Source organism: Hypomesus nipponensis, chromosome 9 (assembly GCF_054491055.1).
Source record: "Hypomesus nipponensis isolate SF chromosome 9, ASM5449105v1, whole genome shotgun sequence".
NCBI lineage: Eukaryota > Metazoa > Chordata > Actinopteri > Osmeriformes > Osmeridae > Hypomesus > Hypomesus nipponensis.
Genome location: NC_140369.1, coordinates 16,636,926 through 16,661,407, shown reverse-complemented (window position 1 = coordinate 16,661,407; position 24,482 = coordinate 16,636,926). Strand labels below are relative to the sequence as shown.

The 24,482-nt window shown below is 45.6% G+C and overlaps 1 protein-coding gene across 4 annotated transcripts in view; it reads left to right on the top strand.

Moving 5' to 3' along the window:
- The first annotated feature begins 341 nt into the window (after window positions 1-341).
- tox2 (TOX high mobility group box family member 2) overlaps window positions 342-24,482 on the top strand; it is a 65,490-nt gene continuing 41,349 nt past the window's right edge. For all 4 annotated transcript variants that reach the window (XM_084706212.1, XM_084706210.1, XM_084706211.1 and 1 more), the window contains exon 1: window positions 342-898. In XM_084706212.1, the coding sequence (XP_084562338.1) occupies window positions 797-898 (102 nt within the window). In that variant the 5' untranslated portion in view covers window positions 342-796. The remainder of the gene's footprint in view (window positions 899-24,482) is intronic.

The window sequence follows — 24,482 nt, the reverse complement described above, 5'->3', positions numbered from 1 at the left end:
CTTTTCCAGGTTGCTTCAACATTCTCGATTCCTTAATTCGCTATTCGTTTTTAAATTCACTAATCTGTCTAATCTACGCCTAATCATGTTTTAGCCTATACAGTATTTTTACAGTTGTAGAATGGAAGAAGTATATGTAACCTAACTGTAACCACTTGTGTCAGTTTTAATTAATTCATTATTATTATCTTCAGTCTCTTCAAACCTGAGAGAAAATAAGCAATTGATTTCCTCTTTTTCCCCCGTTCCTGCTCTTATCGGCAGAGGTCGCATGGTATTCGGCGTGGACAGGACCAGTCCTACTCGAAGTGAACGCATGGATAAGCACTCCTACATGACAAAGCGAGCACGGTGTGAGCACGGCTGGAAAATAGAAACAGACGAATGATTTAGGTTACATTTACCAAGCCCACATATGCAATATTGAGGTCGGATTGCTGTTGAACAATTTCAGTTCATGTTATTCAATATTCTATTTCTGAGGAATTCTTGCTTTCCTTGAAAGTGAACTTTGCACGCATTTTTTCAACTGAGAACACAGACTGTGCATCAGTGCTAAAGCGTAGTGCTGAAGTAAGAACACGAGCAAATGACAGGAGACTAATTTAAAGATACCTCTTTTGTTTCAACCGTTGTTGTCTTTTTGTTTGTTGGGCAAACGAGAGAATCAGAAAAAGATACAGACCGAAAGAGAACGAGAGAGAGATAGAGCGAGAGAGAGGTAGAGACAGAAAGAGAGAGAGAGTCACAGGCTTTGGTGTTCTGCGTTCATGCCGTCAGTCTTGCGGATTCTGAGATGGACGTGAGATTTTATCCAGCTCCCCCTTCAAGCGTGGGTTCATGTACATTACCAACTGACTCCAGTCTCACCTCTCTGGACTATTATCACTCCAACAAGGTAAATTGAAGTATGACTACTTAACTAACAGACTATATAACAATAACTTTGTTACAGCCGGCATACATGGTTTAATACCGGCACCACACAGACTGAAGTGAAGATACAACATAATGTAATTTATTGTAATTGATATGTACGTTTGCGCTTTTTTGGCGAAATGAAAAGATGGATTGAAACATGTCATGCACTATTTTTTTTGAAGGATTCTGTTCATGGCTTTATTTCTCAACTTTGTTGAATTTGTGTAGTCTCTGGAGCGCTTCATAGACCCCGAAGTTGCCTTGCGCTATCTAACGCGCAGGTTTTAGTGAGTTTTAGTGTATTTCCCGGTGAAACCTTGTGCTGTTGCCTACACTGTGCATAGGTACGGCGCGCACCAGAACTGCCCCGTGCATAGCATACTAATTAACGTGTTTCCTCAATGGACGAAAGCCTAAGTTTTCTGGTAAAAGATGGCTTGACCAGACCAGTGTTCTAGAGATCATTGGCCTACACATCATTTAGTGGCCTATATGGCAAGGTGCTCCAGAGTTTTGCCAAAAAGATGTGCGTAATATTTTTTCATTACGCTATTAACTTATTGGCTATTAGCGTGCATATATAACTAGTTGGAGCTCAATTAAGTGTCATATTCCCTCCATGTGGATATTCTTCAATGAATATTTTAGGACAATGAATTGTGTACTGGTACAGTAGGCTATTTGTTGAAGAATATCCTAGCTCGATACACTTGCATGTAATGAGAACGTATGCCTTTTTTTCGCTGGAAAGAGCAACACCATGCTATGCAGTTTGTTCTACAGAAATTATGGAGATTGTTATTTTAATGCAAGAATGCAGTGGATAGAGAGGGGTTACAGGATATTGAACTTTACCCACCACACAATTAGTTAGAATATTAGTTGTTCCCCTATTTAAAGAAACATTAAATCCAACACCTGTCGCTGTTTTTGATTGTATTCAAAACAAGTGATGAAACTTAGAAAATTGTCTCTCTATTCATGACCTAAAAGGCTACTTAAACAGAGATTGCGAATGTATTACGCACTAAACAAACATTCAGCGTGATGTCGCAACATTTTCCAAACATCTCAAAAATCTTCCAAACATAGCTCCTCTTGTTGATTTTCTGCCTGGACATGAATTCATCAAGGGCACATTTCTTTCTGCTCACTATGTATACAATGAATCTTATGTTCTCTCAGCAAACTGTTCAGATTCAAACGATTTTATAGCATTACAATTAAATAACCGCCGGCCATCGCAAATGCACGCATACATTTAAGGACAGGCAGTATTTGGTTTTACTTATGAGATTGTGATTTACTAAAACATGATATGAAATTGTAATTAACACTGTCAATATAACCCAGTTTTGTATAGTTGTGCTGCATAACCCACTGAAAACACAACTGAAAACCCCTCCATACATGTATTATCTGAAAGTTCCATACAAACAAGCCAGTCCAATTGAATTACAGAAATATCTAAATTTACTTTTATCTTATTTTATTGTCAGATGAAATTATGTATATTGATGTGTTTATATGTTTTAATATGTGTATTATATATACTGTATATACTATATATATATATATATCATACAGTACAAAATAATAACATATATAGTATGTATATATACTCTATATATACATCTATGTACACACACATATGATGTCTATATATCTATATATCTATATATATCTATATATATCTATATATATCTATATATCTATATCTATATATGTCTATATATATATATATATATATATATATATATATATATATATATATATATATATATATATATATATATATATATATATATATATAAACCACACAAAAGCTCTAATTGCCCAAGGCTGAAATCAAATCTGTGGTCAATGTCAGGGTTATGTAAACATTGTCAGTAAATACTGTACATAGGTGCACTATGTACAGTGCCTGTAGGTGATTGTTATCTGTTGTTGATAAACTAAAACATTGTAGGGTAGACTAATGTATGAACAGCCTAACCACATTTCACATCTGCTGTTAGCTGGTCTCATGAGCTGAAGGTTGCTCAGACGCTGGTTATGCCTCTACACATGTTACAGTGTCTTGGACTCCAGGCTTTTAGCAGAAAACTTCTTGCGTGATTCATTGAGCTTCTGTTTATACGAACGCTGCCAAGCTTAGCAAAATGATAGGTCGGGTTGCATGGCCAGCTTGGTGTAGCGTGGTCATTACTGAAGTGATGGCTGTCTACAATGTGCTGTGACACACAATCTCTCATGGGACACCCTTGTGTAATACAACTAAGAATACAGTCTCTGTCCTTAATAACCTTTTTTGTCAAAGTCCACTTACAGAGACTGTGGTCTAGGCAAAGGGAGAAGTTGCTTCTGAAGAGACTGATCTTAGATCTGTTTGTTTTGTGTTCCCGAATCTCAGAGGGTTAGTCTTCAGGGAGGGTTAGCTATTTACTACTTTACTACTGTTACAGTGAAATACAACCTCCAGAGTACATGTTGGATAAACTGTACCATTGCACAGTGTTGTCCACTTGAACAGGAAGTCAAGGAAAGTGGGCTCCAAAGTGTTACTTCCTGGTCACATCCAGTCATTATTATATATATTGTCCTGCCTCAACGTTTTTTCTTTCTTTAAACCTCTCTTAAAAAACAAAACTCTGTATAACCTTCATAACCAAGTCGTAGGCTATCAGGATTTGACAATGTTGCCGTGTACTAACACATACTACTGTTGTACACCAAACCAAGTTACATATTTACAGTACAGGGATGAAACTAACAAGACAAGAATATGATATCGCCGCAATGTCAGGGGCAAGCTCTCAGTGAACATTACAGACACATGAAGGAAACAAAGAGACAGATCAATACATCCCAGTACTGAGTCCTCGGGTCCACGATCCTCCAGACTCCATCCAAGTTTCATTTCATCCTGTGTTGTTTTACCGCTTGTATATTCACCGTGAGTCATCTTCACTTCAGCCAGAAATTTCGGCTAATCTATTGAAGCCGTTCTCTATCTTTTCTCGATGAGTGGGAGGATATGTTTGTTCAGCATACACTTGGTACATACCAGCGCTAAAGGCCACTGCTTCACAAATGCATGTGTTAGTGAGGGACTATTTGTCAGAGGCATCATAACTCGTGCATACCCCCAGGCAGAATCATCCCTTCTAGAAAATAAAGTTAGATGAACGGAGCTGCTCTACTTCTTCCCACACTGTCATCCAACATGAACGTGTCAGCTGGGAGATGATTGTAGCTATACTGGATGTTCAAAATGCACCCTGTATGCAAAGTTACTGGTTGTATGACACTATTCCCCTGAAAGGGCAAGCGTTGAACGCACATGTTTGTGTGTGTGTGTGTGCATGTGCATATCTAATTGGTAATGTGCCTGTAGACAAAATCTATGGAGTATACAATTCAATGGCAATAGCCCCTCAGCTGTTCAATTGTTCCAGTAATTCCTGGAACAATTGTGCGATTAAGATTGATTTCTCTGTCCCCAAATCGCTGTGAAACATTAAAATGGCCTTACACGTAAAATAGCTCTGTTCGTACTGCATACTGTACCACACTCAACGGGTCTTTCAAACGTTCAAACCATTGTATTAATTATGGAATACTGTAATGTATGGTGAGGTCTGGGCCATGTGGTTCTTTAGTTCAATCTCTCCTGCCGTGACCTTAGTAGAAATAGAAAATGGATGGTTATTCCAGCAGTACCACTCTCTGTACACACACAAAAAAAGTTAATTAGGTGGAAGTAAGCGGTCTTGGTTTGACAGGGTGTACTTGGGGTTTTACTGTGTCCATTCATACAATGTGCTGACTGGCCAGTCCAAGCCGGGACGCCTGTTCTCACAGGGAAACTGTTAACCCATGCATACTGTAACGTAGGGAATGCAGGGGAGAGCAGAGCACAGCAGAGCAGAAGAGCACCAAGACAGTCACTCTGTTCTCCAGCCCTCCAGCAGGCCCTTGTACATCCATCTCCAACCACTGCCCAACCCAGCTCCTATAACCAGAATTGAATGAAAACCCCCAAATACGCATTTGTTTTTATGGTTTTGTTGTACAGTTCCAAGTGCAGTTCGCCGGCTGTACTCTTAACAAAAGAGGTTCTCAGAGTGAGATCTCTCTCTCTGATGTCTTTGTGGACCTATTTTCCACCTTGGCAGCAATGTCAAAAGACTTTGAAGGTTGAGTCTGTTAGCCGGGAGCTGATTGTGTCTGTGAGTTAATGATAAGTATAGTGTTCTGCTGGATGGCTGGACAGAGGCCACCTCCTACACAGTTAGCCCTGCTGCTTCTACTGCTGGATGAAGGACTTGTTAACCTCCTGAGATGCACCTGTCTACACAGTTTGAAGTGGACAAGGAGCAGGAAACGGCTCCTGTGCGGTGCTCTCAACACTCGCCCTGAAATGAGGTTGTCTTTGGCAATGCCATGACATTAAAGGTGAATATATCAACAGCTGAGCAGTTATTTGAACAGTTTGTGTATAGGTTGAAGTCCATAGGTTGAAGGCAATTGGTTGAAGTTTGTGTGTGGGTGGGGTGGAGGGGGGTGGGGTGAGGTAGGGTGGGGTGGGGGGAAGGGGGCAAGGGGATTCTACAGGATGCTGTCTGTGTTATGCAACCTGCATGAATATGATATAGTGGGATGAACCTCTCAGCTTGGGGGGCTGTTGTTGATTCCACACTATTCAAGGTTCTAAAGGATTTCCTAACAATACTAATGGTTTAACACAGGTGAGTCCATTTGGAGCCTGCAGTCTCGTGAGAACGACAGTCATGGTGTCACTAATTCAAATGGGGCTTTGTTGTGTAAAGTGAGTTGACTACATTTGGTTTGGTTTTGCAAATCGATGGATCTATCGATGGATGGAAGACAACAAAACGATCGCCACGCCATGTTACAGAGGTGGAGGAACGCTCAGTGTTTGCCATGGTGGCAGACAGACACTGCGCTTAATGCCAAATGACAGCCTGTTCCGTTATGACAAAGATATTCAGGTCGGGAAGTTGATCCCGATCGAAAGCGACTTGTATTCTCAGAACCCTCGTGGCCTTCACTGAATGACATTAACCCTAATCATCCCGCGTGCTCCCCAGGCCCGGAGCTGCACTGAAGACCCCCCTCGGCTCCTGCTCCGTGTTCTCCAGCTCCGAGCCCCCCGCCCCATCCCTCTAGGAGGGGGGTGTGGCAGAGTACTCAAAACGATATCCCAGGAATCCACTGGTTCCCTTGTAGCACCCCTCACACCTCCCCTCCCCCTAACAGACACACCCTCACCCCCTGCCTGTTCTCTCTCTTTCTAGTGCTGCTGCGTATTCAGTCCTTGATTGGATAGGGCAGTGGTTCTCAACCCTGGTCCTCAAGTACCCCCTGTCCTGCACGTATGTTTCCCTGCTCAAATGAATGGTCGTTAACAGGCTTCGGCATAACTGGATAACGACCCATTGATTTGAATCAGGTGGGTTGGAGCAGGGAAACATCTAAAACGTGCAGGACAGGGGGTTCCTGAGGACCAGGGTTGAGAACCACTGGGCTAGGGGATGGGGAAAACGAAAGTGTGGTGGGGCGGGTGGATGTTGCTGATGCATAAAGAAAGAGAAGGGCGGGAGGGGGGTAGAGAGGAGGGGGGAAGACAGAGCAGGAGGAGTCAAAGAAAGAAGGGGTAAAAAAATTATGCCGAAGGGAGTGGGAGAAAGAGTGAAAGGTGGATTGAAAATGAATGAGAGAAAGAGAAAGACTGAGTGAAAGGTAGAGAGAGAGAGAGAGAGAGAGAGAGAGAGAGAGAGAGAGAGAGAGAGAAAGAGAAAGAGAGAGAGAGAGAGAGAGAGAGAGGGTGTTTTTTGGGGGGGGGGTAACTTTATTCTTTAGCCGCTGTGTCTGTAATGTCACTCAGCGATGTGGAAACCAAAATGAGCTGTGCCACCAGATGTGTTCCAGCCCAGATAGTGACTTGAAAGACAAACGTTTATTGTTTTAGTGCACTTGGTGTGGTTCAAACCCAAACTGCATGAAATGCTGATTGATGGATCTCACCAAAGAACGAAAGAGAGGGTGGGAAAAAAGGGAAAGAGGGAGAGAGAGAAAATCTGTTCAGTGCATTTCGTTTAACTATTTCCTCACTCTGCTGAGAAGGGGAACAACCCTTTACAGCATTTCATCGCATCATTGAAACGTCTCGCAGAACGACAACCACAGAGTTCTAACAAACCCATACCACCACCTAGAGTGTGACTCGGTTCAGCACCCGTGATCACATGCGGGTGGTTTTTCAAAAACACCATCCGCAGTGATAATATACCTCGGCAGTTAACCATCTTCCTGCTCCTCCGAGACAAAGACACTCGTGTCGGAGGTCACATCAGCGTCCTCTACACGCATTTGGGGTTGCCATTTGTGAAAAGTCACAAGTCAGGAAGTCGGAACCCTTGTGTGTTTGCTCCTGCTGCTGTAACGGCTGAACGCTGTCGGGGTTTCAGGTCTTTTCACTCCGCCCTCTTCGTTTTCAACCCACAGTTCCGCTCGTTTGGCGACAACAAAACCACGTGTTTGGCCTCCCTGTGATAAACCTGCTTGGTTTGATCGACACCGACTTTGTGAAGGAGTAGAGGACGCATTGTCATAGTACTATTTCAGTGCCGAAAGGCTTTTGCCCTTAACTCATTTTTGCACTCAATCCATCGCTATCTACCTACTTTGGTTTACTTCTTGTCGTGTCACATCCCAGGGAAAAATCGATCACTGGCTGTGTACTGTATAGTCTCTCTGTTGCATTTCCTTGGACGTTTCTGCCCGTGATAGTAAATGCCGAGGAGAGGAGAGGACAGAACAGGAGAGGACAGGAGAGGACAGGAGATGAGAGGACAGAACAGGAGATGAGAGGACAGGACAGGAGAGGACAGGAGATGAGAGGACAGAACAGGAGATGAGAGGACAGGACAGGAGAGGACAGGAGAGGACAGGAGAGGACAGGAGAGGACAGGAGAGGACAGGACAGGAGAGGACAGGAGAGGACAGGAGATGAGAGGACAGGACAGGAGAGGACAGGAGAGGAGATGACAGGGCAGGACAGGAGAGGAGAGGACAGGAGATGAGAGGACAGGAGATGAGAGGACAGAAGAGGACAGGAGATGAGATGAGGAGGAAGGAAGCATGGCCTGACAGACGGGTCAGAGTGTGGAAAGTTTGACCTGTCGGGCTCCACAGCTGATACTCTATCTCCAGTGATAATCAGCAAGTTTGGAGGGAAGGTGTCTGAGTAGTTATTAGTGCACGAGGCTGATAAGAGAGCAGAGCATGGCAGGCCAAACCCAATCCCACGACCAAGTAACACGGCAAGAATTCAAACAGAAACGGTGTTATGTAGTGTTATTGTACAGCCCTCTACCCTGTGCCACCATATCCTCGGCAGATATCAGCTAGTATATTAACAGCTGATTATGACCACATTCTTTTGAGGACATTTTCATTGTGTTCCAGTCCAGCCATGTCTATCTGTCTTCCAAAGCTCTACCATAAATATATCTATATATAGATCTATATCTATATATAGATCTATTTATGGGCAGAAAGAGCTAGAAGCTGGTATGTGCTCTATTTACTGTCCTCTGCACAGCCCTGCACTCTCCAGTTCCAGTATCAATGCATTTATTGGACAGTTTCAGTGATCCAGATTCCATGAGATAAATGTGTAGCAAAGTGATAAACAGAGTGTCAGCAGGGTGGAAGAATGCAGCTGCTGGGTGTATTAAGAGAGGTTAGCGAGCCTGGGCAAACAGGAACAGTTGTCTTAGCTTCTTCAGGCATGTCCTGTGCAAACAGAACTGGAGATGGCTGGTTCTCTCTGCTCTGCTCTCTGGGCTGGATGGACTAGGGGGGCTCTAGGCTAGGCTGAGTACACACACACACGCACACACATTCACGCCGGCTCACACACTCGCGCCAACACGCACACAGGCCGACACGCGCACACACAGAAAACACAAACGCGCTCACGCACACACACCAGCTCATGCGCACTCCAACACGTGCACGCGGCTCCAGAACCCCTTTCATGGTGAGTGACCACTCCATGCCAGAGCCGAGTGAGGAGGCGTGGGATGGACTCTCTCTCCCCGAGCACCGTTCACACCTACAGACAGGACATCTGTACACATCAAGAGGTCCTGCTACATCAAAAGGCCTTCCTACATCAAGAGGAGAGCCTCGGCACATATTCTCCTGTTTACCTCCCGTGTGCCCTGTATACAGTACAATGACTCCAAGCTGCCCCCAAGCTATAGGGCTTTCCACGTCTGGGTCCCAGCCATGGACTGGAAGTGTCCGTGCCAGTGTGTGGAAGCTTTGCTTATCTCTCTCCAGACCAAGGCTCCTCCGGGCTCTGTTGCCCCTGTACAGTAAAACACCCCTTGGCACAAGTTTTTGTGTGCGGACATTTCGACCGTGTTGTCCTTGGAGCTCACAGTTCAGCACAAAGGTTAGTTCGAGTTCAATGTCAAGTTCACGTTGGGCAAATAAACGGCTTTGAGTAAACTTCCGACCCTAGTGATTCTTGCTGGTTTTACTACTGGTCTCGCTGGTTGGAATGTGGCGGTTTCGGTTTGTTGGTCGAGCTGGGACAGAGTGAGTCCCCCGACACAAACAGAAGAGAGCTGACACTCCTGCTTCCACTGAGTCTTTGACACAGAGGCATCGGCAGGTAGCCCTGCTCACTGGGAGGAACTGTGCTGCCACACGGCAGCTCCCTGACGGGCCCCAAGAGTCCACAGACTGACACAGAATGAATTGATACTTTGTTGTGATTGGAGTGATGACAAATTGTGCAACGACGTTGTTATTCAGTGTTCCATTTCTTTGTATGTGTGCCTTTCTGAGGGGAATTCAGTTCTAATTGATCCTGTACATCGTTCTATGGAGCCTGAGTACGTTCACTGTCGTGCCATCTTTGCACCATGCTGTACACAGGAACTAAATACACCTCTTGAAAGGGCTTGAGGGGAGTTGATCTCATGCCTGCTACGGTACTCAATAGCCTCAGGACCTAATGATAAGGGGTGCATATCTGTCTACTCTGCTGCTAGCATAAATGTCTCTTAATTCCTTAATTACCCACCGGTAGATTAAGGGGTTAGTGTTTCTCCTAGAGCTGTTAAAAAAAAAAAAAAAAAAAGGATTGGATTGGATAGACTGCAAGCGCTTTGCCAACATGCTCAATTATTGGTTTTATCAAAGACTTCTAGATCTTTCAGACTTCCTAGATGAATGCAAAGCACTGCCCCGCTGTCAGTTATGATGGAGAGGGTAGCCAGCCTGGCAGATACAGTGGGAGAAATGTTTTGAGGAGAAGAGTTGTTTTGAAACTGTCAGTGGGGTTAGAGGGAGTTATGTTAGTAATTAATGTTTTTTTTTCACTTGTTGGTACTGAAACATTACCTCTTGGCACCTCAAGCTGTCGTTTACCGAGCAGGATATCACACAGATAAAACCTGAAGATGGACTGAAATGAAGTGAAATGTTTTCTGATGACGGCTGTGTTTATTTCTGGACGCGGCCCCTCTTCTTAAACACAGTCGTGCTGGATAACAAGCCCCCATCAGAAATCAGGCTTTTCTTGGCCAGGGCTGGCTCATGTTAACACCTTGTCTTCATGTCAGTTTAATGGAGATTGAAGAGTCGTTATCAGAATGTTTTGATGAAGTTAGAAGTTGGCCGATGTTGCCCTGTCTTCCTCACATGGTTCTCTTTACGTTTCGAACAAACATGGCGCTTGGAAATTTTTCAATGAATATGGGAAAGTCAAGCTAGTGTTCAACATAATCAAAATGCAGGGCAGATTAATCGGTGTATACACTGTCAAGCTTGTGAGCATTTGTTTTCTCATTCAGTTGCTTTGGTTGAAAGCCAAACCAACATGAGAATGTTTTCCTTTCCTGTCAAAGAAGAACTTATAGATTGAAAAAAGAATGCTATAAGTAAAAAACGGCTTTCCAAAAAACTTGAGGGAAAGTCAGTAGTATATTTGTAATACAGCTCCCATAGTGCAGTTGAAATGAGTTTCGAGGTGAGTTATACTCTGTGGTTTCCCCTTTGACATTTCAAAGGTATGCAGCTTTTGAACCATGGATTTACTGTAATCTGTTTTTTCTATTATTGATGTGTGGTGTAGTTATAAACTATAATGGGCTTCTCAGCATACTTCATAGCCCTGTCGCATGTGAAACCATGAGGCCATGTTGCATAAGAGACTTTGTTATAGGGTTTATATATAGGCACATGTAAACTGTAGTTTAAGCTCCACTCTTCATGTGAAACTGCAGTGCTGTCTGTGTTCTCTCCTCTCTCTGTCTCTCTCTTTCTGTCTCTCTCTTTCTGTCTGTCTGTCTGTCTGTCTGTCTCTCTCTCACTCTCTCTCTCTCTCTTTGTTTTCTGTGCAAGCCTATCCATACAGTCTACTGATGAAGGGCCCAAAACGTCCTGTCCATCCATGTCATTTAAAAGTAATGAAAAACCTTGCCATTTATAATAGCAGGGGGCCTTCTAGCTTAAAGTATAGGCCTTGTTTAGCAAGAACATTCAGGCCATATCTATAGAGTGTCTGGAAGTGAACTGTGTTCCCAGATAGTCTCAGGAATTTTAAGAGGGACTCACACTGCAGTTATAACTAGTAAACTATATGATCTGTATAAACCACATGCAAGCGTACTACACTGCAGCATGTAAACGCGGGTGTCCAGCTACAAATATCAACGGCCATGCAGTGTTGCCCATTAAAAGACGAATATTCAATAGGACATCAAAAATATTTTTGGTGCCCAAAAAGGACAAGTTGTTATTTGAACGTGAACTAGAGAGCGTTGGATAAATGTCAGAGTTCCTGGCGGTTTTGTCGTTTCCTTAAATTCCCAGAGAGTCTTCATGTTTTTTTTGACTTTGTTTATTTTCGGGCCAATCCGAGGCCGTGGCAGAAAACACCAGCAGCAGTTCAGCCTCAACCACCTTTGCTGTGTGAAAATGGCCTCATAATGGCAGGACCGGAGAAGGCCACCGCCAGCGTAGTCACGTGTGAGATAAGGAGCCGAAACATTCAAAGCCACCCCTATTCCACCAGTGGCTACTGACCTGTAAATGAATCAACTGCAGAGTCATTATACCCAGATCAGCTCTGCACGAGGCTGGAGCATCTTCTTTCTGTACATGCCCTGTCGAATCAACTTACGCTCTTAACAGTTCTATTTTAGTGTTAGTCGCACAGTCGGACGTTGGAGGAACTGCTACTTTTCTGAGTTACTTAGTGGGATTACATCCTTTGAGAGGAGCGTCCAGCTACCATACACTGGGAATCCATCCTTTGGCTATGGGGTTTTAGCAAAACACCAACGGAATACATCAACACTGTGGAGGAAATGAGTGTGAAGCGAATTGGTTGAGTCCATGTATTTGTTTGTATTTGTTTCTCAGCTCTATGTTTCAGGATTTTTAATCCCTGTATGCAACACTGGCAATTTACTCAATTAGGATTCACACAGTGCTTGTTGGGTTCATCAGCAGTTGCCATTAACTAATACGCTGCTGTTTTGCGATTAATGAACAGAAAGGGGGGCTTCGGAGCTGTAGTTTGCACATCTGAACTGAAGTTGTCCCCTCTCTTCCTCTCTGTCTTATCTCTCTCTCTCTCTCCCTCTCTCTCTGCCTTCCTCTCTCTTCCTCTCTCTCGCTCCCTCTCTCTCTTCCTCTCTCTCCCTCTCTCTCTTCCTCTCTCTCTCTCCCTCTCTCTCTGCCTTCCTCTCTCTTCCTCTCTCTCTCTCCCTCTCTCTCTGCCTTCCTCTCTCTTCCTCACAGTCAGACCTACTGTAATCCAAGGAGCACATGGCCAAAGCCTGCTAAGTGAATCCAAGCCTGCATGTGTATCAGTAGAACCCTGACTCCCTCACTCTCCTCAATGGAGCAGCTAGGCCCATGCCAACAGCCTTCAGGGTATAGATTATGTGCCATAAAGCTTTCATGTGTTTCCTCGCCTGTATTAAACACAAGCTCACATCTCAATAAGATTAAGGTTTCGTTTCTTTTTGGTGGCTTTGTGCGCCCTGCCAGATACGCTTACACAAAAGACGTGTTTATGTGTAGGCTTGGAATAATGGCACTGCACTGATGTGAACACAGTCTCATAATCGGTTCTTTTCATCTCAACCAGAGAGAGAGAAAGAGGGAGAGATCGAGTGGAAGGAAGAGACGAGAGATAGGAAGGGAGAGAGACAAGCCGCAGTACAAAAGCTGAGGTGTTTGAACATAAAAAGTAAGTTCTGCGGAACGGTTGTGTATAAAGTACTGTAGCACCTCCCTCTGTATGGGGGGGGGAGGCAGTTGTGGTGGCCACTGAGGGCTAGCAGGACATGCCTCTGTCACCACAGCAGCCAAACTGACAGCTGAGTACTCCATCCGCACCTCTGGAAGCGGAGCTGTCGTCCTGTGTGCGGGCGGCTATGATGGAAACGCAGATGCTGGGCCCAGCAGAACAGTGAGCAGGTGTGTGTACGTTGTCCTCTCACCCTGGCCATTAACGGGTCTTTTTGAAGGACCGGCTCACCACCTTTCGGTTCCAGTGTGTCCATGGATGATGCCCTGGGGTGCTCTGATACTGGCTGAAACCCAATGTTCCTGTGTTTAGTTCCCCCCCGGCCTGCGTAATTCATGGGACCTTTAGCATCCTATCGCTAGCTGCTAGGCAAATACCTGGCAGCATAAAGGAGACAAAGCGGTAAACAGGATTCATGCATGGTAAGGTGAAGGCTGAGCTAATTGAGGATTATTAGGTAATAGCTGGTGGGGGTGGTGGAACAGGCCCTCCCAGTTCTCAGAGCCTCTTCACTCTCTTATTCTCTTTTTCTCTCTCTCTGTATCTTTGTCTCTCTCTCACACACACGCGCGCTCCCTCCCCGTCGCTCTCCTCTGTTTTACTTGCTTTCTTGCTCTTTATTATTCTCTCACTCCCATTCTCTCTATTCTAGCTGATCCTCATCAGACAATATTGGTTGCAGTGGCAGAATTAAGTGGCCATGACAACATTTTCAGCTGCTCCAGCTGTCACAGATTTATTGAGTTATTGCTGTAAAGTAATCTTCTGTGATTAAAAATGCAAATTTTCCTAAATCATTTGCAAGTTTACATACGTTTTTTTTATTAGCTGGTTTAATTACACGGAAAATGAAACAAGCTTAGTAGCCAGTTGCCTTTCCCTGTCAAATACTGATGGCTTTATGATGCATAGTTATTGTGTATAACTGGACAGAAATGGCAGACCTTTTGAGTTTTATCATAATTATAGCCTTAACAGCCAGTAGGTAGCAGCTGTTGTTTTTATTTGATAATATATTCTTTGAAATAGATATTTTGCTATGTTAACTACTAGAGTTCTTTCTAGATTTTACTATGAAAGTAGCATGTCAAAATAAGAAGGCCTTGCCAATGTTAGTGATTTACATTACATTTACATTTAGTCATTTAGCAGACGCTCTTATCCAGAGCGACTTACAGCATGAACAGGGACATTTCCCAGAGGCAAGTAGGGTGAAGTGCCTTGCCCAAGGACACAACGTCAATTGCACTGCCAGGAATTGAACCGGCAACCTTCTGATTACTAGCCCGATTCCCTAACCTCTCAGCCACCTGACTCTGATTTGTGTCATCATGTGTTTCATTTTCCCAAGGGGAAATCATTTAATGTTCCCAATTCCTCCATTGTGGTGTGCAGCATTTTCAAAGCTCATTTTGCTATCCTATCGGGGTTTGATGTCTTCATTTGCATGAACCACAATGACAATCCTGTCATTGGACAGATTTGCATTCTTTGGGATAGCATACATGATATATTTTGTATTGCGTGGTTATTCCACCGGTTTCCAAGTCGCATATCTTAGCTCCATATATAGTGCCCTCCATAAAAAAGTTTTACTTTGATGTTACTGTACCATTTATGTAATTTAAGCAATGACATAAAACATGGTAGTGTTGAAATCAGACAACCTATCACTTGATCTTCACTTGATGCATTTGGCTGTGCAATCCTCTAAGGACACCCAAAGTCCTACAGCCCCCAGATCCCAGCAAATTAAAAGACAGCTTTGTAGAACTTGGATCTCTTCCAGAATGTTCCATGTCGCCTTCAAATTTAATCATTCCCCCCCTCCCCCATTTCTTCCTAAGCATCAGCTACTTTTCTGTTGACTGGTATAGGTAAGGATATGTGAGTGAATGAGCTGGATGTATTTTTCTTCGAAGGGCGGATTTTAGAGCCTGCGGCCCTCCAGATGTCCCAGACATAACAGAGTCTTGTAAGCTCAGAGGCTGGGGCCTAAATGGGTCACTCTCTACAATATCACACAGCCCACACAATGACCCCACTGTTCTCCTGATATTAAAACACACCAGGTGGCTCCCTCTCAAAGTCATGGCCAAATAAATACGAGCTCTGCACAGACACACACACACACACACACACACACGTATATACACATGCACACACACACTCAAACACATACTCATGTGCAAACACATGCACACGCACGCAGCATGCATGCATGCATGTATGAATTTACACACATACACACACACACACACATACACACTGAAATTTAAAGTAGAGGTGTGCCAATATCTCACTTGTTATAAAATCAGAAATGCTTATTTAAAGTAGGGACTCCAAACCCCTTTTAACATGTGGATGTTTCGTCAAACCGCTCAAATTCTGCCAACGGCAGCTTTAAAAAAAAAACCCTGCTTATTTGTTCAAAGCTATAGAATGGAATTTTTCTCTCAGACATAAGTTGAAGTATCCAAGATGCATCACGTTTCATATACTGCATGACACAAATGCATTTTTCATTGATCAAAAAAATTCCCCTATTTGGCGCCAGTATCAGAGGTTACAGTTGGATGAATAAAGCATACACCCGGAGCTCCAGAGCTCTCTGGAGGAGAATGAAGCAGAGGCAGTTCAGTGATTTCTGATCTATGCTTTGATGACACCCTTTCCATCCCATTGAAGACAGGCTCTGTTTACCATCGTCATGTGAACCGCGCTCACACGGCCGTGTGCACGTCTCCAGGTCCACGCACACGTATGCAAATGTACACACACACACGCGTGTGCGCACAAACCCACACGCGCACGCGCTTGTGTGTGTGCGCACACCCACTGATTGAGAGATAAAGTGGAGATAAAGTGGAGAAAGGTTCTCTAAGTCGACTGTGCGGGTTCCGCCTGCACCCTGGCAAGCAATCAATACCATTTACCTTTAGCCTTCAGGAAGTTGGGAAATCTAATATCGATGTTCATCATTGCACAAAGAACTGCACAAAAGTGGAGGCCCCGATGGCAAAGAAAAAAAAACTGGACGACATCCATTTTGGTGGCATCATTGTGCGAAGGATCAAACCACAGTCTCATTCTAATGTCGCGGAAGCAAGTGCTCTGAAGGACTGCTTCGATGGCCATGCCTTAATTAGACCTGGTCTATGTGGGGCGTAACCTTCAGGTTTAGACATCAGACCGCTTTATCAGTCCAGGTTCTCTAAGTGCATGTTCCAATAACAGTGAGGGAGTGTTCCAGCCTCCCTGTAATGCAGAACAGCAGCCTTCCTTTATGTGCCATTAGTATTTTCAGCCTCTATTGATCCAGGTACGTTTTTGTAAACCATGAACATGGATAGAGAAGTTCCCTTACAGTGTCATGATATCGCTCTCTCGCCTCCTTTCTCTTTTGTTGCTCTCTCTCTCTCTCTCTCTCTCTCTCTCTCTCTCTCTCTCTCCCTCCCTCCTGTCTTTGAAAGAGCTGTCGTTCATTCCTGCAGTATTACCCAACACTCTGTTTTTCAGTCATTTGTCCCGGCAACATTACACCATTCAGCAATTCAGTCATTCAGTCAGACAACGACGAGGAGTGGGGCTGATCATTTCTTTGACGGCGGCTGAACTTCAGAACGCCTCAGCGCTGCCAAAGGTCGCAAATTAACACCCACTGCAACCTGATGTTCAGCCCACCCTAAAGCAAAAGGGCGGCGGAGCCGCGGCACATTTGAATATGAACGGCTCCCGCGAAAAGGTCACGACCCATAAAAAAGGGAGCCGCTCGTCTGCTGTAGGAGAGAAATGTCAAAGTGAGAATGGCAGGAAGTATGTTAGTGACAAGGAAAAAGCTGCCACTGGGCTTCTGGAGGCACGACGAGTAAAAATAGGGCATTGGGCAAGAAGGCAGGAAGCCATCAGACTGTGGCCTCTTGTAGGAATTTCTTCTGGAGACCAGAGATAAGGAACTTAACTCTCTCCTGTCTGAATACAGTTCGACTTCAAAATGCAGGCGGGACTGTTTGTTATATATGGAATGATAGAGCAGAGCCCACATGAGGAGCCTTATCAGTGATTTGTACGTTTTTCTGTTCTAACGGCAGTGCCTACTACACTGAATGTTCTGGAAGGGCCTAGTGTATGATAACTGCTTTTACAGTAATTTAGGGTTTGTGCTGGACGGCATTTACAGGATGTAGTACTGTAAATGTAGAATTATACTGTAAGTCTGTGCAGGATCCCGCTCCACCAACACAGAAAGCATGCCAACATGCACACACACACACCTACACACCTACACACACACACACACACACAAACACACACTGAGGTAATGGCTGGGGATGGAAAGTACCACCGCTAAGGGCCAATGCTTTCTCAGATTAGTGGAGGTTGGACAATAAACACAAGCTTATCAGTGTGGACAGAGCTTCCCTACTGATAGTATAGCACTGAGGCCAGGAGAAAGATGTCACCATGCCAAGTTTTGGCTAATATTGTCATACGTTTAATGAGGACCCTGGAATGAGTCTGAAAAACTTTCAACCATCAACTAACTAGTGACTAAGTATCCCCTGACTGACTCGGACATAAAATGGCGTTTTGTATTCTAGAACATGCTAAAGTGCTAGCTCAAACTGTAAACTACATAGTATTTGAATGATGATGTGAATACAGATGACATCAGTATTGTGTAGAGTAAAGAGAGTGAAACGGTTCTGTGTCTGACCTTGTTGCGTCCGGTCCATGTCACATCGAGGACAAAGACTTCCTTCAAGCAATCCTGCGACGAGAAAAAGAACCTCTCTTTTTGTCTCCATCTTTCTCCAGCTCTCCACCTCTCTCTCTCTCTCTCTCTCTCTCTCTCTCTCTCTCTCTCTCTCTATCTCTCTCTCTCTCTCTCTCTCTCTCTCTCTCTCTCTCTCTCTCTCTCTCTCTCTCTCTCTCTCTCTCTCTCTCTCATGGTCACTCTCTAAGTGATTGCTGCATTTCATCTCATGCCGAATCGCCCGTAGGCCCGGAGAGCTATCATTATGCAAATGAGGGCAATTCAATTTCAGTTGGTCGGAGGGGGAATTTCTAATTAGGATAACGATGAGGAGGGTGGGTTGGGGACGAAGGGGAGGCCGAGGGGAGAGGGGGGGGGCATCCATTGATTGAAACACCTGCATGACACTCTTGCTATCCTATTGGCTCTAATGCCCTGGAGGGTCAGGTGACGGTGTCATCCCGGGGGAGACCGTCAAGCCGTCCGTCCGCTCGTGTCACTCCCTCTGATCTGAGATCTGGGACCTCTTCCTGGCACCCGCACAGATCACAGACCGGGGACAGCGCACAGCCGCGCGTGGACAGTCTCACTCCCCTACCTTGGGGGATCTGATACGGGGTCGGTATCCCTGCATCAAGCCGTCATGAATCTCGCATGTCACTTTTGACTGGGGCCACACGTGTGTGTGTGTGTGTGTGTGTGTGGGGGGGGGGGGTCGCTGTCCAGTTTGTTACCAAGTCGTTACTGGAACTCTCAGTCGACTTCCCCCCCAGAGCCCCTGCGTCCGGATTAAGAGACAGAATGGTTGTCTGTAATCTGGGTCTGGATGACAAGGAATGACCCCCCCCAGACGATTTGCAGGGCTGGCTTAGTCACAGCTGGTTTTGCAGGTTAGTCTCGTCTCTCAGGAGGCAGGGCGGCACTGTCAGGCCTCCCCTTTGACTGACTGCATTTCCAATTCATTTTGCGATCAATAGAAGGAAAAGAATATCCAAATGATGAAGCAATGCGTGTGTGTGTGTGGTTCTGTATTCAGAGGGGACAGGGTGTTCCCAGCAGGGGAAAGGAAGGGGAGAAAGAGTCTCTGGCAGCAATCCAAATGACATCTTAGCTTTTGCGGTCTAAACAGTTTCTTTTTGATTAAGTGAACGTGCGCTCTCTGGCTGTGCACGAGAGCCAGGATTAAGGCCAAGTGTTTGCCTGTCGTGTGTGTGTGTGTGTGTGTGTGTGTGTGTGTGTTTGTGTGTGTGTGTGTGTTTGTGTGTGTGTATGTTCTCTTCTAGTGTGATTGATCTGTTGCAGGACTTTGCTGTATGTGTTCACCTTGCACATGCATACATACTCACGTTGATGTGTGCGTGAGTGATGTGTGTGTATGTGTACGTGCATGAGCATGCGGTACACAAACATACACGCACACACACACACACACACACACACTGTGTTGACAATACAGCTGAACTCAGCAATTCACAGTCGTCTTGTCAAATGTTCTGTCAACAGAGAAGATTTCCATTTGGACTCACCACAACAATGCCATCTGAAACCAAATCACCACAGCATTTAGTCAGCTTGCCAGAAAGTCAGGTTGAAAAAGGCAAATTAAAACGTGTTTATTTCACTTTCCCCCCCATAAAAAATACTTAAGTGCTCAAAAAATAATCTTTGCGCCATTTTTCTTTAAAAAAGGGTCTTCGAATAATACCACAAAAAAATCCTTCCTGGCTTAATCCATTTTACACCCATCTTCACTCCCTATGAAACGTAGAAGATAAACTAACCATCTGTTCTTCCATCTGTCTGTCCATCCTTCTGTCCATCCTTCTGTGACAGGTATTGGGCTGTCTACTGTGACAGAGGTACACCATGCATGTAATTGGCCTACATTATCTACCTTGACAAGAGGCTCTCCTCCCCGAGTCCCACAATGTCGGAGATAAAAACTAAAAGCCGCGATTCAGACACAGGTGTGTTTTTCGGAACCGAAATCACCCGTGGTTAAATTACTGCTTCTGACTTTGATCTGCCGTACATATCCGCTGAGCGCTCAATGGCTTATTCATTTCGAACAGCTACAGTATAGTGTATGTGGTCTTACAGTATGGTATGTTTCGGTAAAAAAAAAAGAAAAGAAATACCAGAGCGGTGCCGGATTTAGGAGTGTGGTGTACAGTACACCTCAGCTCTGCAGCTGCCACGGTAACTGTCATGGCACCCAACACCCCCTCCTCATGTGACAGGCCCCTGGTACCCCACCCAGCTCAGCTGAAGGCTTTAGCTCGTCTGTCCCAGTCAGTCAGGGCCCTGGCGTTCCTTCACAGATGGGGGGAGAGACACAGAGAAACGAGGAGCATCTGCTGTTTTTCACATGCCCTAAAATGTACATTGTTTCGGATAAAAGTGTCTGCTATATTGAAAAATGGTCAAATGTAAAGAGAGACAGAGAGAGAGAGAGAGATAAAGAGAGAGAGAGAGAAAGCTGATGTCATGGGCCTATTTACTGGGCGGTATCCACGGCAGCTGTCTCCCATAGTGCAAGACAGTAAATCACACCCAGTCCTGACTGATGGATCAACACACAGTGAAACTATGGGAGACATGTAAACATAGACATGGCAGAGAAAGGGGACGTGGCTCGGAGGCTGATAGGATAGAGGTCAAGGGGGGGGGGGGTAATTGCCACTGCAGTGTTCAATATATGCACGACAGGTGTGCACACAAACACACACAGACACACGGTCACACGACGTACACGCGCACTTCAACAGCTTCGACGTAGCTTTTAGGCTGGAGGTAAGATGTCACATCTATTCTGAGAGATCCCCTTCACTCGTGCTCTTGCATTGTTCGTCCCAGTTTTTACAGAAGGGTGTTGTGTTCGTTTGCTGTGGTGTAAACATTGAGTTGAATCAGTGGAGACCACCACTGCCAGTACACAACATGTTGGCTGCTGGAGCCTACACAGATTTGTGGGTGTCTGTGTGTGTGTGTGTGTGGGGGGGGGGGGGGGGAGTGTTCGTGTGTGTATTTGTGTGTATGCATGCATATGTGTGTGTGCATCTGTGTGCGGGTATGTATGTTATCATAACCTTCCACACCTGGGAGGAATTCTCCTGTTGAGCTTCTCATCACCCTGTAGATAGCAGCATGACAGGTCCAGTCAGTCAGCACAGGAATCTGCCAGAGACATGCTTCGTTACTGACTGATATGTTTATGGAAGTTACACTAGATAACAAAGGCAGCCGTTCTCATATAGGTTTACCCTTAGTCTCTGTCACTGGCCTTCTGGCTCCAGGTCCCACTGCCCAAGTACAAACTGCATGGGTTCACCTCCCTTCACCGAGTACATACTGCATGTGTTCACCTCCCTTCACCGAGTACATACTGCATGTGTTCACCTCCCTTCACCGAGTACATACTGCATGTGTTCACCTCCCTTCACAGAGTACATACTGCATGTGTTCACCTCCCTTCACCGAGTACATACTGCATGTGTTCACCTCCCTTCACCGAGTACATACTGCATGTGTTCACCTCCCTTCACCGAATACATACTGCATGGGTTCACCTCCCTGCACAGAGTACATACTGCATGGGTTCACCTCCCTTCACAGAGAAGGAGAATGTGTGTTAGGATTGTGTGCTATCGTCAATCCTATGCTATAACTGGGGTGTGTGAGTGTCTGTGTGTGTGTGAGTGTGCGTGTGGGGAGGAGGGAGGGTGGGGGGGGAGGGTGCACGGATGGCCGTAGCATTGGGACATAGTTTGTGCCTTCAATTCTCAACAACATGAATGAGGCATGCTGTTGGTGGACATAGTAAACCCGCAGAAGAATTGTTCAGTCTTTCAAGCTTGTGATATTTCAGACCACCACCATCACAGTGATATGCAATATGTTTATGCAATCAGACTGAGTGCCCAGGCTCTTTTCAGCCTTGTGCAGGGCTTCTCATCTTTCCCATAGCCATGGATTGGCTTTGCCATTTGTAATTGGAGTACAGTAATATTGGATAAGATCTACACCCCCAACCCGCCCTACAAGTTGCTTTCTGCAGCGCGTGCGTGCATGTGCATGCGTGACTATGAGAGAGGGAAGGAGGGAGGGAGTGAGGGAGCGAGAGAGGGAAGGAGGGAGGGAGCGAGAAAGGGAAGGAGTGAGGGAGCGAGAGAGGGAAGGAGGGAGGGATTGCGTGAGGGAGTGAGCAAGTGAATTAGTTGTTGAGCGAAGGAGTAAGCAGTCGAGTGAGTGCGCGAGTGAGTGAAGTAGTGATTGAGTTTCTACACGGGCCATTCAAGCCCGCCGCATTCCTGTCATTGGTGGAGCACCACCTACAGCATGCAGTCCTTTCTGCTAATCCGGGAAGAATGTTCACTGGAGACACACATGTGTTCCATTAAACCCCGATCTCTGTAAATAATATAACATGCGACAGCTAGCTAGCGTTACAGCTAACAATACCCTTGTGCTCAGGGCTGTGCAGCCCTGTAAAGACAAGTGCCAGTGATATCCCAGAAGAAGACATATTGTAGCCTTGTCACTTTCCAGAAGAAACACTAAGACGAAGTGGCTTGTTTGCTCTATAGACCTCAGATATATACAGCACCGCGCTGTGTTAAGTCAACATAGACACACAAACACACACACACACTCTTGTAACCACACACCACAACTGCTGATAAGATACAGTACGGTACAGTCACATAGACGCAACAGAACAGGGTGGCAGGCTGTGGCTCCAGTCAGGCCCCCACCCCCGATTGTTATAGTTCCACGTCCTAACCTTCGCCATTGGTCCCCTGTGTTTGTTCTAACGCTGAGTGCCTGTGTACACTGATTGGCTGAGCCCGGCCAGATGCTAAATGAAGTGGCAGGGTCATGTTTACTTTGCTGTCTGTGAGCTGAGGGAAGTCCCTTCAGCTCCTCTGAGCCCAGCCACTAGAGCCCATGATCTGCTCTGTTCTGTTCGGCTCACTTGTGTTCTATGGGGATGTGGTCTGTCAACATGCTGTGCTCGCTTCCTGTAGCTTGTGGAGTTGGCGAGGGAGTTGGTGCGTGAGGGGGGCGAGTGAATGAGTGAGGGAGGAAGTGAGGGAGTGAAGGAGTGAACGAGCGAGCGAGTGACTGACTGACTGACTGAGCAAGTGAGTGAGTGAGTGAGTGAGTGAGACAGAGAGAGAGAGAGAGAGAGAGAGGTCGAGTTGTTAGCCAGTGTGTGAGCAAGCATGTTGGTGCATGCTTGAATAAGAGAAGGAAAAGTGAAATGAGGAAGTGGCCAAGGAAGGAAGAGAAAGAGAGAGAGAGAGAGAGAGAGAGAGAGAGAGAGAGAGAGAGAGAGAGAGAGAGAGAGAGAGAGAGAGAGAGAGAGAGAAGAGAGAGAGAAAGAGAAAAGGCACTGTATGTGTGAAGTGTATAGGGCCGCTGTGCAGGGCCAGTGCCAGGTCTTCTAATGAGGCTGTCAGGGCCAGTTAGCGCTAGCCTGGCCTAGCTGTGTCCTCCTCATCCTGTAGACAGCTGTTATTAGCAGCGTAATGGCATACCACAGGGCTAGATTAGCCTGGCACTCTGGAGGAGCCCCTCTACATATCACCTACTCAGTAAGCTCTGTCGCTAGCTCGCTAGCCCACTGCTAGCAACCGAACGACACACAGCCCCGCACTGTGGGTTAGACGACCATGGTGAGTGACCACAGCAAATAGAGGGGCTTCCCGGGGAGGGACGCCCTGATGCACCCCTGGTCACTTTGCGGAGTGGATAACCACTGACCAGAACCGTACGACTGCAGAGGTCAGTCAGCGCCCTTCATCGAGAAGGGGGTTACACTCTTTGAGTCGCTGACAGAACCCCCCCGCCCCCACCCCCCCCGCCCCCACCCCCCACTACACCTCTGTGTTTCACAGTTACACATCAAGAGTTGTGCTTTTTCTACATTCAGAGCACTGGGAGTGAAAGCTTCAAAGTCTCTCTCTGCATGCTTCGCATACTGCGCTGTACTCTGACAGGCTTTACAGGTCATTACTTTGACAAGTTGAATGTTTTGTTAGTCAGGTCTGCAGCGATAGAAATGGACCGTCTATCTTGCTTTGTGCTGTGGAGACTGCAGCCCAGGGGTGTAGGACATAGTGGTGTGTTGCATTGTGATGGTTTGTGCTGTGTGCTTTCTCAGTGGTTCTTATATAGATTCATCTTCCAGTTGGTACTGTGTGTGTGTTTTACCACTAACATGTGACTGACAGGAAATGGAACCTGATTGGTCAAGAGATTTTCTCACTTGGTTGTCAAATATAGTTAAATATATCTCGCTGCATAGCAATCTGGAACCTAGCCCTTGAATCTGTGTATGTGTGAGAGATTGTGTGCATGTGAGAGTGTGTGTGTGTGTGTGTGTGTGTGCGCGCACGTGTGGTGTGTGTATGTAGAGTGTGTGTTGGAGGGTGG